The following is a 14,993-nucleotide window of genomic DNA, read 5'->3' as shown; positions in this document are numbered from 1 at the left end:
AATAGTGAGGAGGATTGCCTGAGGGAGTAGGGGGTTTTGGGTGGAGGGGAGCAAAGGGGGAAAAATCAGGACAACTGTAATATCATAATCAATAAAATATAATTAAAAAAATAAATTTTGGCTGAATTTCTTTATCTGCCCTGGATAAACAAGTTCTGGCATCTGGTCTCTGCTTGGCAGCACCTATCTTTCCTTGGATTTGGGATTGATAGTCCTCTCAAATGGGTTCGAGAAAAGTTTCGAATTTGCAGCTAGGTCATCATGTTTTGGTGGAGGGTGAAAGTAATATCATTTTAGCTTTTTACATCCTTAAGGAGAAGCCAGATCCATGGCACAAGTTTTAAACTTGCTCATTGTGAAGCTGGAATGTTGGATTCAGTCATAAAGCTTGTGACAAACTCTAGCAATCACACAAAATCTTAATGTGCCTATGTAGTAAATAGAGATAGCCTCCAAAGTCTTCTATGTCCCAATACCCCCAAACAGTGAATACATAATATTGCCCAGCAAAGGGGAATTAAAAGGGCAGATGTAATTAAATTTACTAATTTTCTAATTTTAAAATAGGGTGATGGATCACCCAGGTGGGCCCCATGTAATCAGAAGTGTCCTTGAATGTGGAAGAGGGAAGTAAGGGGGTCAGTATCAGAGTGATGTAATATGAAAAAAGACTGACTAGACATTGCTGTCTTTGTGGGTGAAAGAAGGCTTTGAAGCAAAGAATGCAAGCAGCTTCTAAATACTGCAAAGAAGTAGATATTTCTCTAGAGCTTCTAGAAGAAACGCGGCCCTGCCAACATCTTGATTTTAATCTAGTGTGACTCATTTTGGATTTTTGACATTCAGAACTATAATATAATACATTTGCATTGTTTTGAACTGCTAAGTGGTAATTTATTACGGCAGCAATAGGAAACTAATACAGTCACTGGTGATTTTCTTCTTACAGCATATTAGAAAGTTGTGTAATAAAAATTTTGTTTATGGAAAAAAAATGAACCAAATGTGAAAGTCAATTAATAATGTAAGTATGGAATTGAATATAATGTAAAGAGACTAATAAAGTGATTACATCATTCTCAAGAAAGAGTTTTTGGTACATTCAGGAGTAGAACATTGGATTCAGTATTTTAGATATATGATATAAACACTTCCTCAACAAAGAAATAAGAAAAGCTTGTCTTATAAAGTTCTTTCAAAAAATATGCTAGCCAATGTAAAATAATTAGTCAAAAATGAGAGAGAAAAGTTTAGCAGAAGTTGAGAGGTGGAGACACAGATGGTGCCATAGGAAGATCCTGAACTCACCTTGTTTCATGGACATATCAAATTTACAGCTACTTAAGGATCATTCCCCTGGGAAAATGACCTGAAACCTAAATGAACTGCTCTATATAACAAAAGATAAATGGACCACATCAAAATGAGTAAATGAGTAGCAAATGAAGTTGTAACTGAACTGAAAAGCTCACTAGAGGGATTCAACAACAAGGTGGAAGACAAAGCAACGGAGTGCACCCAGACAGAACAACAAAGCAAAAATAAAATTTTAAAAAGTGAAAATACACTAAAGGACTCCTGGGACAACAAGTAAAATGACATGTGGATTACAGGAGTCCCAAAAAGGGAAGGGAGAGAGAGAGAGAAAGGGGCACAAAATTATTTGAAGAAATAATGGCTGAAAAGGCCACTGATATGAGGAAGGAAACAGACATTCATATCCGGAGAGCCCAGAATTCCAAATAAGATGAACCTAAAGAGATACTCATAAAAATACATTATAATTAAAATGGTATAAGTTAAAGACAAAGAATCTTTTTTTATCCTCACCCAAGGACATTTTTCATTGCTTTTTTTAGAGAGGGAGGAAAGGAGAGAGAGAAACACAGATGTGAAAGAGAAGCGTCAATTGATTGCTTTTCCCATACACAACCAGACTGGGGATCATAGGTGACTGGACTGGGGATCGAACACACAACCTAGGTATGTGCCCTGACTGGGGATTGAACCTATAACCCATTGGTTACAGGATAACACTCCAACCAACTGAGCCACTGCTCAGAACAAAAGTTAAGGATAAAGAATCTTAAAAGCAGCAAGAGAAAAACAATTTGTCACAAACATGGAAAACCCTCAAAGGCTTTCAGCAGATTTTCAACAGAAACTTTACAGGCCAGGAAGAAATGGCATGACATATTCGAAGTGCTGAGAGGAAAAAACAAACAAACAAACTAACAAACAAACTTACAACCAAGTATTCTCTGCCTCCAAGATTATCATTAAAAATAGAAGAGATTAAGAATTTTCCAGATATGCAAAAGGCAAAGGAGTTCATCACCCTAACTGGCCTTACAAGAAATGTTAAAGGGACTTTAAAAAAAAGATTTTACTATTTATTTTTAGAGAGAAGGAAAAGGAGGGAGAAAGAGAGGGAGAGAAATATTGATGTGAGAAACATCCATCACTTGTCTCTCATATGCACCCTCACTGGTGACCGACCCTGGAACCCAGGCATGTGCTCTGACTGGAAATTGAACCAGTGACCTTTCACTTTGTGGGACGATGCCCAAACAACTGAGCCACACCAGTCTGGTCATAAAGGGACTTTTATAAGCTGAAAAGATATGGTGCTAATTAATAATAAGAAAGTATGTGTAAGTAAAAAAAATCTAACTGGAAAAGGTAAATATATAGTACAGTTAGTGGAATAATCACTTATATGCTAACATGAAGATTAAAGGAGAAAAGTATTAATATTAACTGAAATTATAATAATTAGTTAATAGATGCATAAAATAAGAAGTATAAAGTGTCATCAAAAACATACAATGTGAAGAGGTGCTAAAAATGTAAAGCTTTCAAATGTGTCCAAATTCAAGTTGCTATCAACTTAGATGGTTATATACTTAGAATGTTATGTTAACCTCACAATAACCACGAAGGAAAAACTTAGAGTAAATGCACAAATAAAATGAGAAAGGAAACTAAATATAACACTTTGGAAAGCCATCAAACTCCAGGGAAGAAATAAAGAGAAGAAAAAGCAACAACAAAAACAAGAACAACAACAAAACTACAAACACAGCCAGAAAACAATTAATAAAATGGCAATAAGTATATAGATATCAGTAATTATCCTAAATGTAAATAGATGAAATTTGCCAATCAAAAGACATTGAGTGGCTGAGTGAATTAGAACACAAGATCTATCTATATACTGCCTACAAGAAACACACTTCAGAAGTATGGACTCACACAGATTGAAAATGAAGGGATGGAAAAAGATATTTCATGCAAATGGAATGGAAAAGAAAGCTGGTATAACTACACTCATACCAGGTAAAATAGGCTTTAAAACAAAGATTGTCATAAAAGACAAAAAGATCATTGCATAATGATACTGGGGTCAGTCCAACAAAAAATATAATATTTGTAAATATATATTTTTATTTATATATACCCAACATGGGAACATCAAAATATATAAAGCAAATATTAATAGATCGAAGGAATAAAATGAAAGCAATACAATAATAATAGGGACTTTAACATCCCAATTACATCAATGGATAGATCATCCAGACAGAAAGTTAACAAGGAAACACTGGCTTTAACTGACAGATTAGATTAGATGAACTTAATAAATATATACTAAACATCCCATCCAAAAGTAGCAGAATACACATTTTCCTCAAGTTTACATGGAGCATTTTCCAGGATAGATCACGTGTTAGGCTATAGTACGAGTCTCAATAAATTCAAGAAGTTTGAAGTCATATAAATCGTGTTTCCCAAACATAATGAAATGAAACTAGAAATTGACTACAAGAAGAAAACTGGAAAAACACAAAAAATGTGGCAATTAATCAACATCCTACTGAACAACCAATGTCCTCAAGGAACTCAAGAAGTTAAAAAATATCTAGAGACAAATGAAAATAGAAATGTAATAGTCAAAAATCTATGGGATACAACAAAAAAAAAGGTTCTAAAATGGAAACTTATAGCAATACAAGGACACCTCAAGAAACAAATAAAATCTCAAATTAACTTTACATCTAAAGGAACTAAAAAAATAGAGAATATACAAAGCTCAACAATAGTAGAAGGAAGAAGTAATAAAGATCAGAGCATAAATAAGTGAAAAAGAAACTACAAACATGATAGAAAAGATCAATGAAACTAAGAGCTGGTTCTTTGAAAAACTAAGCAAATAGGCTAACCTTTAGGTACACTAAATAGGAAAAAAGTGAGAGGAGACAAAATCAGAAATGAAAGAGAAGCTGCAACTGATACTGCAGAAATACAAAGCATTGTAAGAGAATACTATGAAGAATTATACACCAACAAATTGGACAACTTAGAAGAAATAAATACTTAGAAACATACAATCTTCCAAAACTAAATCATGATGAAATAGAAAATTATAGGCTAATATCATTGGTGAACATATGGTAAAAATCCTCAACAAAATATTAGCGAGTTCAATTCAAGATTACAGTAGAAGGATCACACATAATGATCAGGTGACTTTACTCCAGGATGCAACTATGATTCAACATCTGCAAATCAATGTGATACATCATATTAACCACATGAAGAATAATAAAAATTATACAATCATCTCAAAAAATGCAGAAAAAATTTGATAAGATTCAACATTCATTTATGACTAAAAAAAAACTTTCAACAAAATAGGTATAGGGGGAACACATCTCAACATAATGAGGACCATATAGGACAAACACAGAGCTAACATCATACTTAACAATGAAAAGTTGAAAGCTTTTACTTTAAGATCAGGAACACGAGCTGGATACTCACTGTCACCACTTTTATTTAACATAGTATTGGGAGTCCTAGACAGAGAAATTACACAAGAAAAAGAAGGAAAAATATTTGCTAATGGTATGATACTATCATACTATACTATATTTGTATACAGAAAACCCTACAGACTCCCCTGGAACTGTTAGTACTAACAAATGAATTCAGTAAAGTTACAGGATACAAAATCAATATATAGAAATATGTGATGTTTCTCCCTCCTTAAATTTGAAACACATTCTTATAGAAAAGGTTTGATTACAGTGGCCTTGTAGTATAGTTTGATATCCAGGTATTGTGATATCTCCTACTTTGCTCTTCTTTCTCAAGATTGCTGAGGCTATTCGGGGCCTTTTTTGGTTCCATATAAATTTTTGAAATATTTGTTGTAGATCAGTGAAATATGCCATGGGTATTTTAATAGGGATTGCACTGAATCTATAGATTACTTTGGGTAGAATGGACATTTTAATGATGTTAATTCTTCCAATCCATGAACAGGGCATATGAGATGTTTCCATTTATTTGTCTCTTCTTTAGTTTCTTTCTTCAGTGTCCTATAGTTTTCCAAGTAGAGGTCTTTTACCTCCTTGGTTAATTTTTTACTAGATACTTTATTTTTCTTGTTGCTATAATAAATGGGATATATTCCCTAGTTTCTCTTTCTGATAGTTCATTGTTGGTGTACAAAAATGCCATCAATTTCTGAATATCGACTTTATATCCTGCTACTTTATCTAAAATCACTTATTAGAACGAGTAGTTTTTTGATGGAGTCTACAGAGTTTTCTATGTACGCTATCATGTCATCTGCAAGTAATAACAGTTCTACTTCCTCCTTCCCAATTTGGATGTTTTTTATTTATTTTTCTTGTCTGATCACTGTGGCTAGAACTCTCAGCCAAAGTGCCCATGACTAGATGAGCAGATCAAAAAACTGTGGTACATTTACACAATGGAATACTGTGCACCAGAAAGAAAGAAGGAACTCCTACCTATTGCAAAAGCTTGGATGGAGCTGGAGAATATTATGCTAAGTGAAATAAGCCAGTCAGTGAAAGAAAAATACCATATCATCTCACTTGTAAGAGGAACCTAATGGACAAAATAAATTAATGAGCAAAATAGAACCAGAGACATGGAAACATGGAACAGATTGACAGTGGACAGAGGGGACAGGGGAGGAAGATAATGGTGGAAAGAAGGGAAGGAACTAGTCAAAAAAACACGTATGAATGACCCATGGACATGAACAATAGTGTGGGTATTGACTGTGGGAGGAGGGGCTGGCTGGGCGGAGGAGGGCAAAGGAGAAAAATTGGGACAACTGTAATAAAATAAACAAGAATAAAAAGAAAAAAAGAAAAGTTTTGATTACTAAAGAGACACAAAACAGTTTTAAAAATCAATCAAGATTTGAACAAAAAGATTGATAAGAAACACTACCTGAAAACTGTCAATAGCCCTGCCCAGTGTGGCTCAATAGGTTTGGTGTCATCCCATAAAGAAAAAGGTTGCCGGTCCAATGCTTGGGTTGTGGGCTTGGGGCATGTTTGAGAGGCAACTGACTGATGTTTTTCTCTCACACTGATCTTTCTCTCCCTCTCTTTCTCCCTTCCTTCCCATCTCTCTAAAAAAATAAATGAATAAATAAATAAAATCTTAAGAAAATTGTCAATAGCTTCTGGTCTTCTGTAATAGTAGAAAAGCCTGTGACAAAAATGTTGGAGAGGCCATTCCCAGAATTTGTAGCTATACCTTAGTTTTAAACCCAAGTACTTAAATATCCAGCTAAATACTCTAGAATAGAATTTTACTTCCTTTTGGCCTTTCAGTCCTACCACTTATACCTACAAGCACGTCAAGATTTAAAAAACAAGTTTCTTTGATAAATGATTGTATGTTTTATGAGGAACTCAATTAGCTCTAGAATTTACCCAATACTATTGTTATAAATATTATTTGCAAAAGCAGCTTAAAATTTTATCTTCCAAATATAAAGTGTATATGGAATGATTTATTTCTGTAGCAATTCAGTTGTCTGTAATAATTTCACTGCTTATAAAATTATTGAACTTTTAAAGTCAATAATTGATTAACTTTGGTGTTATAAAATTTTCAAAAGAATTATTATTATTTAAAAACATAGAAAGTTTTGTAAGGCAAAAGACTACCGATTTTTTTTTGGCTGGACAAAGCAAAATCCAAAAGTTTTAGGTACCAAAATAATGATCAATATGTAAATGACATAGCCATACCTGACAACCAAAGAGAAATGTTATTCCCCAGTTCTTCCTTAAATACATCATTAAAGAGATCACTGGATTCTGGAAATGCTTCATGGAATGTTGCATAGATAGCTTGTGCCAAACAATCAGGGTACACCTACCAGAAATAGTTGTATTAGAATAATTTAATATTTCATATAACATATCTCAACTACCAAAGTAATTATTATTAAGTTTATGAAATATACATGTCCTTTTGTTGGTAGTAGCTTGCTTTTGGCCATTTATTATCTCTTTGTACATCTAACTGAGGAACATAAAGAAGAGTTAAAAATAAGGTCAGTCATTTTGACTAATTGATAGCATTTGGGGAAAATTTGTTTAATTTGGATAAAGGATGAAGTTAACAATTAAGATAAGGTGTGATGAATAAATACTAACTTCATATAACCTTGCTATTGTTACCCTCTTCTATAAAGTGCTGTATATAGGTCATTCAAACAAAAAGTATATATGAATATAATTGACATATAACATTGTGTACAGTTAATGTGTATGATGTCTTGATTTAATACATTTATCTATTACAAAATGGTTATCACCATAGCTGTAGCTAACACTTTTGTTATGATACAAAATTATCAGAGAATAAAAAGCATATTTTTAAGTAATTGAAATGAATTCATATATTATAATCACTATTGTATTATTTACTTATTAAAACCATGGTCTGTTATCAAGAAATATATGGTTGTACCTGAATTCTATTAGTAAAATCCATAAATTACTAAATTTCTCTTAATCAACATTTTTATATTAAAGGTTTAAAGAATTATTTACTATTTTGGTGCTCTGCATTCAGGTAAGCATTTACAATCACACATTTAGCCCTTAATAATGTAAAATTTTCAAATAAAGCAAGTCCTGTACGGGTCACTCTCTTAATCTTTGGAACCTGTGCAATGTTAATTTATACAGCAAAAGGGCTTTGCAGATATCATTAATTAAGGGTCTTGAGATGGGGCGGTATCTTGGAATTATCCAATGGGCCTTAAATGTAATCACAAGTGTCCTTTCAAGAAGGAGGCTAAGGAAAAATTTATTATACTATAGAAGAGGAGAAGGCAATGTGATGGCAGGAGCAGAGACTGGAGTGATGTGACCAGAAGCCAAGGAATGTTAGAAGTTACCAGAAGCTGGAAAAGGCTTATCCTTTGGGGTCTCTTAAAAAACTAGCCTGTTGATACCTTGATTTGAGCTCTTTAAACTCAATTTGGACTTCTGGTCTAAATGTATGACAATTTCTATTGTTTTAAGCCACTAAGTTTGTGATAATTTGTTATTGTGGTAATGGGAAACTAACATAGTCACTGAATCCAGTACTGCTCATGTTTGCTAATAAGTGATCGTATTCTTTGAAGAACTTGATAGTTACTTTAGGAGGGGATCAGGGAGGAGATGGGAGAACACTTTAATATATTGGTATAGTTAATTTTACTGAATGAACTGTGAATATTTTACTATCAGAAACAATCACATATATTATTTGTGGTCCATAAAACCATACTAATGCTTCAAATTAAAATGTTGAACAAGGTGAAAAAGGGAAACCTCTAAGCTTTCTGTAAGCACTTTACCTTCAGGAGATTAAGGGAAAAAGAGATCAAGTGTCAAATTGTTTGGGGAAAATTTCTAAAGGATTATCAGTGTATGACATCAGAAGAGAGAGAAGTAAAAGCCACACTAAATATGTTTAGGTTCAGTTAATTTGTACTAAATAATGAGACCTGAAAATAATGGTTTGATTCTAAATATTAATAAATTTATTTTAATTAGGTAAGATAAATCAGGTGAGCCAATAGTAACAAAACCCCCACTTATCTGAATGAGTTAAAAATAATGGAAATTGGTTAATGAAGGATGAGGTTCCACTTTCAGTGAAATAGCTCTCCAGGGTATAAACATGTAAGGAGGTGGCCTGGTTCTCAAGCAAAGAAAGATTATCACCTTTAGACAACTTAATTACCCCAAATCCTAACCATTTGCTAACTTTTTCCTGTAAATAACAAAAATTCAATATTAACAGAGAAAATTCTAGCCTATCTTTGAGAGCAACATTGATCTACAAATTAATAATTTTTGAATGATGGATCTGGACATCCTCTTTATCTGACAGACAATCAGCTGTGAAACTGAGAGACTGAATGTCTTAACAAGATTCCCCAGGTAATTAGCAGATTCCGACAGGAAGCCAAGTCTCATTCCACTACTAGTTTCCTTCTGTCCTACAGTATGTAAATGTCTGTGAATAAGACAGGTAAAGATAGAACACAAATATTTGGCAATTTAGGTTTGCTTACAAAGGTCATTTAAGTATTTTTATTTTAGGTTTATTTTACCCATGGAAAAAAAAATTTATTTACTCCAAAATACTTCTGTATTTCTGATTTTTAGATGTTAACACAATGAAGCATGTGAATGTGGCTTTTGCTTTGAAATACTAGATGTTTAAATTTAAAAATACCCAATAAGATTCCAACCATCTTCATTTAATATTACTCAAGAACAAAGAATTATTTTAATCAACCCTACTCATTAGCTAATATACCAGGAAAGTAAAACAAAAATTTGATTCATAAATTTGTCCATTGTTCTTTACTATAGCAGGTACTTAGTCCTTAGGCATAACATACACTTTCGAGTCCTTTTGAATAAAAAGATACTTTGTACAAAAAAGAAATTGATAAATAACTTTGTATATAAATATAAAAAAACCCAAGAATATGCATAGAATAAGTCAGCAGTTTTCAAATTATTACCATGCAAACAAAATATCTCTATCACACAAAGGAGATTCTATAAGACTTTTTAGTCAAGGGAATAAAACATTCTGGAGTGAGGGACATAAATAAAATAACGATTTTTCTATTTCATTAGCTCCAAAAATAATTAGCATAATAGTTAATTTCTATGTTTACCTGAAAGAATGCATCCTTTCGTCTTAGAGGTATGCACATGAAAAGTGTCACATAACTTTCTGAAATTCTATCAAACAATAAATCTTGGTTTTCTTTGTCAGGCTTAAAAAATAAAAGATGTATGGAATAAAATCATTATATTACAATTTAAAATTGGAATTTGTTTGCATAATAGCAGTAATTTTATCTATTCTTAAAGAGCAGATAGGTTGCTATAGTGGAATGAGCATGGGTTTCAGCATCATGCAGACTAGAATTTGAATGCGGGCTGTTATAAGCTGCATTACCTTTAGCAAGTCTTAGTTTCCTCATCTGCCAATTGTTGATAATATATACATATCTTAAAGTAGTATCTTAAAATTAAGTAAGAACAAGGATAATATTTTATGTGAGCTATGGGTATTTCAAGCCTTCAGCACAGTGTCTGACATACAGATGCTTGATGAATTAATGAAAGTCTTTCATAGCAGTTGGCATGCAGAAGGCCATCAATGACTCAGCTACCTTCTATTACTCTATAACCATTCCAATTCTTTCATTACCAGTAACTCAGCATGAAATTAAAGTAATTACTGGGATGAAACAGTCATAGCCAGAACTAGTAAAATTGTGACATGATAGCTAAACTGAAAACAAAGTAAGTATATTGAAAGAAGGAAATCTACAGATAATAATGGCAATATTATGGTAAAGCCTAATGTAGCACCCTTTATTAAGCAATTAAGAGATGAATTAGAGTTCAAATCTGTGAATTAAGCAATAGAGACACTTTAAAGAATCCATATTCTTTTATGATGTCAATTGTAGGAGCAACCTGGCATTAATAGATTATGGTAATAAACACCAAAACTTTTTAAAGTTATTGGTAGTCTTCTATAAAATTAGCAAACCAAATGAGCTGGGATTTATAAATGCACAGTCTATTAGCCTAATATGGAAGTAAGTTATCACTACATTAAGTTCCTCTGTTTTAGTGATTGCACTGGTGCTCAGAAAGATTAAGATAATTATTTAAGGTTATACAGTTAAGTAATCAAGAGCCAGACTAGAAACTAGGTCTCCTAACTTCCAATACAGCTCTCATACTTGTATAATAAATTTATGGAAGGAAATTATAGCAAAAGTAATAATGATAATATTAATAACAATTCTTGATCATTTATGTAACAGGCAGTGGTTCTAAGATACAGAGTTCTGGGAGAATTAAATGAGATTACATGTAATTTACCAGTCAAAAAAGTTAGCATTTTTTAGAAGATTTTATTTATTTACTTTTAGAGAGATGGAAAGGGAGGGAGAAAAAGAGGGAGAGAGACATCATTGTGCTAGAGTCTCTCTTGTCCTCAACTGAGGACCTGGCCTGCAACCCAGGCATGTACCCTGACTGGGAATTGAACCCATGACCTCTCAGTTTGCAGGCTGGCACTCAATCCACTGAACCACACCAGCCAGGGAAGTTAGTATGTTTTAAATACACAATCTACACTTAACATGTATGGAGAAATTTACCCAAACAGAAACTTCCAAGAATGTCTTTGAGTAATACAATTCAACCTAGCATCCCTGCCATATTTACCTCCACAGAAGCCAGTAGAAAAATGGTATGATCACTTTTCGAGGGGGTAAATGTTATGGTATGCTTGGGAAGCAAGAGTATCGTATAGCTGTTTGGGGTATTCAGGTTACTGACATATTCATTAGATCAAGCTATTTAATATGTTAAGTTATACTTGCATTCTAAGAATAAATCCCACTGGACAAAGAGTAATCTTTTTAATATGCTGCTGAATTTGGTTTGTTAGTATTTTGTTGAAGATTTTTGCATCAGTACTCACCAAAGAGAACATTGGTCTATCATGTTTTTTTTGTTTGTTTCTTGTAGTACCTTTGGCTTTGGTATCAGAGTATTGCTGGCTTCATAGGAAGTGTTAGGAAGTGTTCCCCCCCTTCAGCTTTTTTGGAAGAGTTTGAGAACACTGTGTTCTGTCCATTAATACAATAATTAATAATAATAAATGATGATAGATATATCTATTGCACACTTACTCTATACCTAATTCCATGTAAACAAACAACTTTACATACATTTTCTCATTTAACTCCCCCAACAACCATAAGATAGGTAATTTTTTAAACTTTATGAATAACTTAGAAAGGCAAATAACTATTGAAGATCACACACATCATTTACTAAGTGCATAAAATTGCGTTTGAAAGCCAGATCTCTTAGATCTATTATATTGACAGTCTACTATGTATCTTCTTATTCATGTCATTTTCAGTACACAACAACCCTAGGAAAAGAGCAGGGTGTATGTTGTTTTATACTTGTTTTTTTGTTTTGTTTTTTAGAAATGAGATAACAGAAGCCAGAAAGTTTTTATATAATAGCCTAAGGTCTCACACTAACTACTGGGAAAAACAGATGTAAATTTCAGTTTTCTGAGTTCAATGAGTTCAGTATGTTTTTCTATTAGCAAGCTACCACTAAATCACAGGCGATACATAAGGAAAATTTTCTGCTATATAAATCATGTAACAATTACTGAGATAAGGTTTAGAGTAAGCCTGCTGAAGCATGCTATATTGTAGAATGATTATATTTTTTTAACATTATATTATTGGTAATTGAATTATATGTGACTCAGGGTTTTATTTTATTCCAGTTATAAAATCAGAATTACTTATTTTTCACCAATTGGGACAAGAAGTAGATAGAATTTATATTTTGTGTTCATCTGAAAATGTACTACAGTTTGACATAGAAATTTACCTAACAAAACTGAACTATTCAAGGAGTGGCTCTATTTATAGCATATGCTGGTAAAAATGTGTGGGTGTCTCACCACCACATTTATTTGGTGGATTTAGGAGCCTCAGAGGTCATGTTATTTATCTATTTCACTGGATCCTATATATATATATATATATATATATATATATATATATATATACATATTTTAACAATAAACCCTCTAAAAAATAAATTCATAGATTAAATGCAATGAACAAAACCGATAAGCTCTCCCGCCTCTTCTGCCCAGCATGCCTCCCTTGCCTCTATTCCATCCCCTACCAGGTGGTCCTCCGAATCTCTCCAGGCCCTCCTTCCCACACCCCCTCCCCCCAGGCTGGGGGAACTCCACTGATGTCCCAGGTGACTCTGCTGTGCTCCCGCTGTCGGGGGCTCCAGGCACCACACAGGGAAATCACCTTCATATGGTGAATGAACCAATGGAAGAGGGAGAAACAGATTCTTGCAAGATGAAGGAGTTGTTAAAGAAATTTCTATTACTTATTACTTAAAGGAAGGGTATGAGAAAGCAGACTCTGTACAGTTTGAGTTGCTTAAGGTTTTTGGTCAGGGGCCCTTTAGAAAGGATTTTCTTGTTAAAAAGAAGACTAACCTTGATGCTGGGCAGCTGTATGCCATCAAGGTGTTAAAGAAAGCCACTTTAAAAGTTTGAGACAGAATTTGGACAAAGACGGAGAGGGATATACTGATGGAAGTAAATCATCCATTTATTGTCAAATTGCATTATGATTTCAGACTGAAGGAAGCTGTATTTAATATTGGATTTTCTCAAGGGAGGAGGTGTCTTCACAGGATTATTCAAAAACCTTCCGTCTACAGCAGGAGACATGAAATTCTGCCTTGCAGAACTAGCCCTTGCTTTGGATCATCTGCTCTAATTAGGAATTGTGTACAGAGATGTGAAGCCAGAAAACATTTTGCTTGATGAACTAGGACATACAAAGGTAACAGATTTTGGACTCAGCAGAGAATCAATAGATCAAGAAAGGCAGACATATTCATTTTGTGGTACAGTGCAGTATGTGGCTCCTGAAATAGTAAATAGGAGAGGTCATTTCCAGAATGCTGATTGGTGGTCATGTGGTGTACTTATGTTTGGAACACTTACTGGTACACTGCTACTTCAGGATAAAGACAGAAGTGAGACCATGAATAGTAAGCATGTGAACTGATAGAAGGTATGTGTTGGTTCCTATTCAATTTGTAAGCAATGCATACATGCAGTTACCAACATGGAATTTGCAGTGAAGATCATTGATAAAAATAACAAAGCCCCCTCAGGAGAAATTGAAATTTGGAAGTGCTATGGACAACATCCAAACATTATCATTTTAAAGGACGTTTATGATGATAGGTATGTTTATCTTGTTGTGGATTGGAAGAAAGGAGTAGAGCTCCTTGACTGTATTCTCCAACAACAATGCCTTGCAGAGCAGGAAGCTAGTGATGTACTGTTTGTAATAACAAAGACAGTTGACTATCTTCATTGTCAAGGAGTTGTTCATTGTGATCTTAAACCTAGGAATATTTTATACATGGATGAATCAGCCAATGTGGATTTAATCAGGATCTGTGATTTGGGGTTTGCAAACAACTTTGAGGAGAAAATGGACTCTTAATTCCACGCTACACTGCAAACTTTGCAGCACCTGAGGTTCTTCATGCAACAGGGTTAAGATGCTGTTTGTGATGTTTGGAATCTGGGAGTCCTTTTTTATACAATGTTGGCTGGCTACAGTCTGTTCGCTGATGGTGTCAAATGATACTCCTGGAGAGATACTGCTGCATACAGGCAATGGAAAGTTCTCTTTGAGTAATAGAAACTAGAACAATATTTCAGACAGAACGAAGGATTTGCTTTCTATATGCTACATATGGACCCACATCAAGGGTACACTACAGAACAAGTGTTAAAACACCCACAGAGACCAGCTGCCCAGTGGTCCACCATGTAGACATGATACATCATGTGTCACTAAGGAAGCAGTGGTTGCCACATAATCAGCCTTGCCTTACAAGACCTTCCAACCAGTCCTGGAGCCAGTTGCTGCCTCAAGCTCAGCCCAGGAAGAGCATGGAAAAGTGGGCATCGACTGGCTTATAAGATTTCCAGTGTTCCTCAGCCAAATTGGATAAAGAGAAAAT

General features: G+C 33.9%; 1 protein-coding gene across 1 annotated transcript in view; it reads right to left on the bottom strand.

The window, feature by feature from the left end:
* FAM227B (family with sequence similarity 227 member B) overlaps nt 1–14,993 on the bottom strand; it is a 214,313-nt gene that overhangs the window by 174,598 nt on the left and 24,722 nt on the right. The window contains exons 7-8 of the mRNA XM_054565682.1: nt 10,034–10,135; nt 7,086–7,212 (exon numbers count right to left, since the gene is read on the bottom strand). Of these exons, the coding sequence (XP_054421657.1) occupies nt 7,086–7,212; nt 10,034–10,135 (229 nt within the window). The remainder of the gene's footprint in view (nt 1–7,085; nt 7,213–10,033; nt 10,136–14,993) is intronic.

The sequence above is a fragment of the Pteronotus mesoamericanus genome, unplaced genomic scaffold (genome assembly GCF_021234165.1).
Source record: "Pteronotus mesoamericanus isolate MK-2021 breed Mesoamerican mustached bat unplaced genomic scaffold, CSHL_Meso_final contig_164, whole genome shotgun sequence".
In the NCBI taxonomy this organism is placed as follows: Eukaryota; Metazoa; Chordata; class Mammalia; order Chiroptera; family Mormoopidae; genus Pteronotus; species Pteronotus mesoamericanus.
This window is presented reverse-complemented; position numbering and strand designations above follow the sequence as displayed.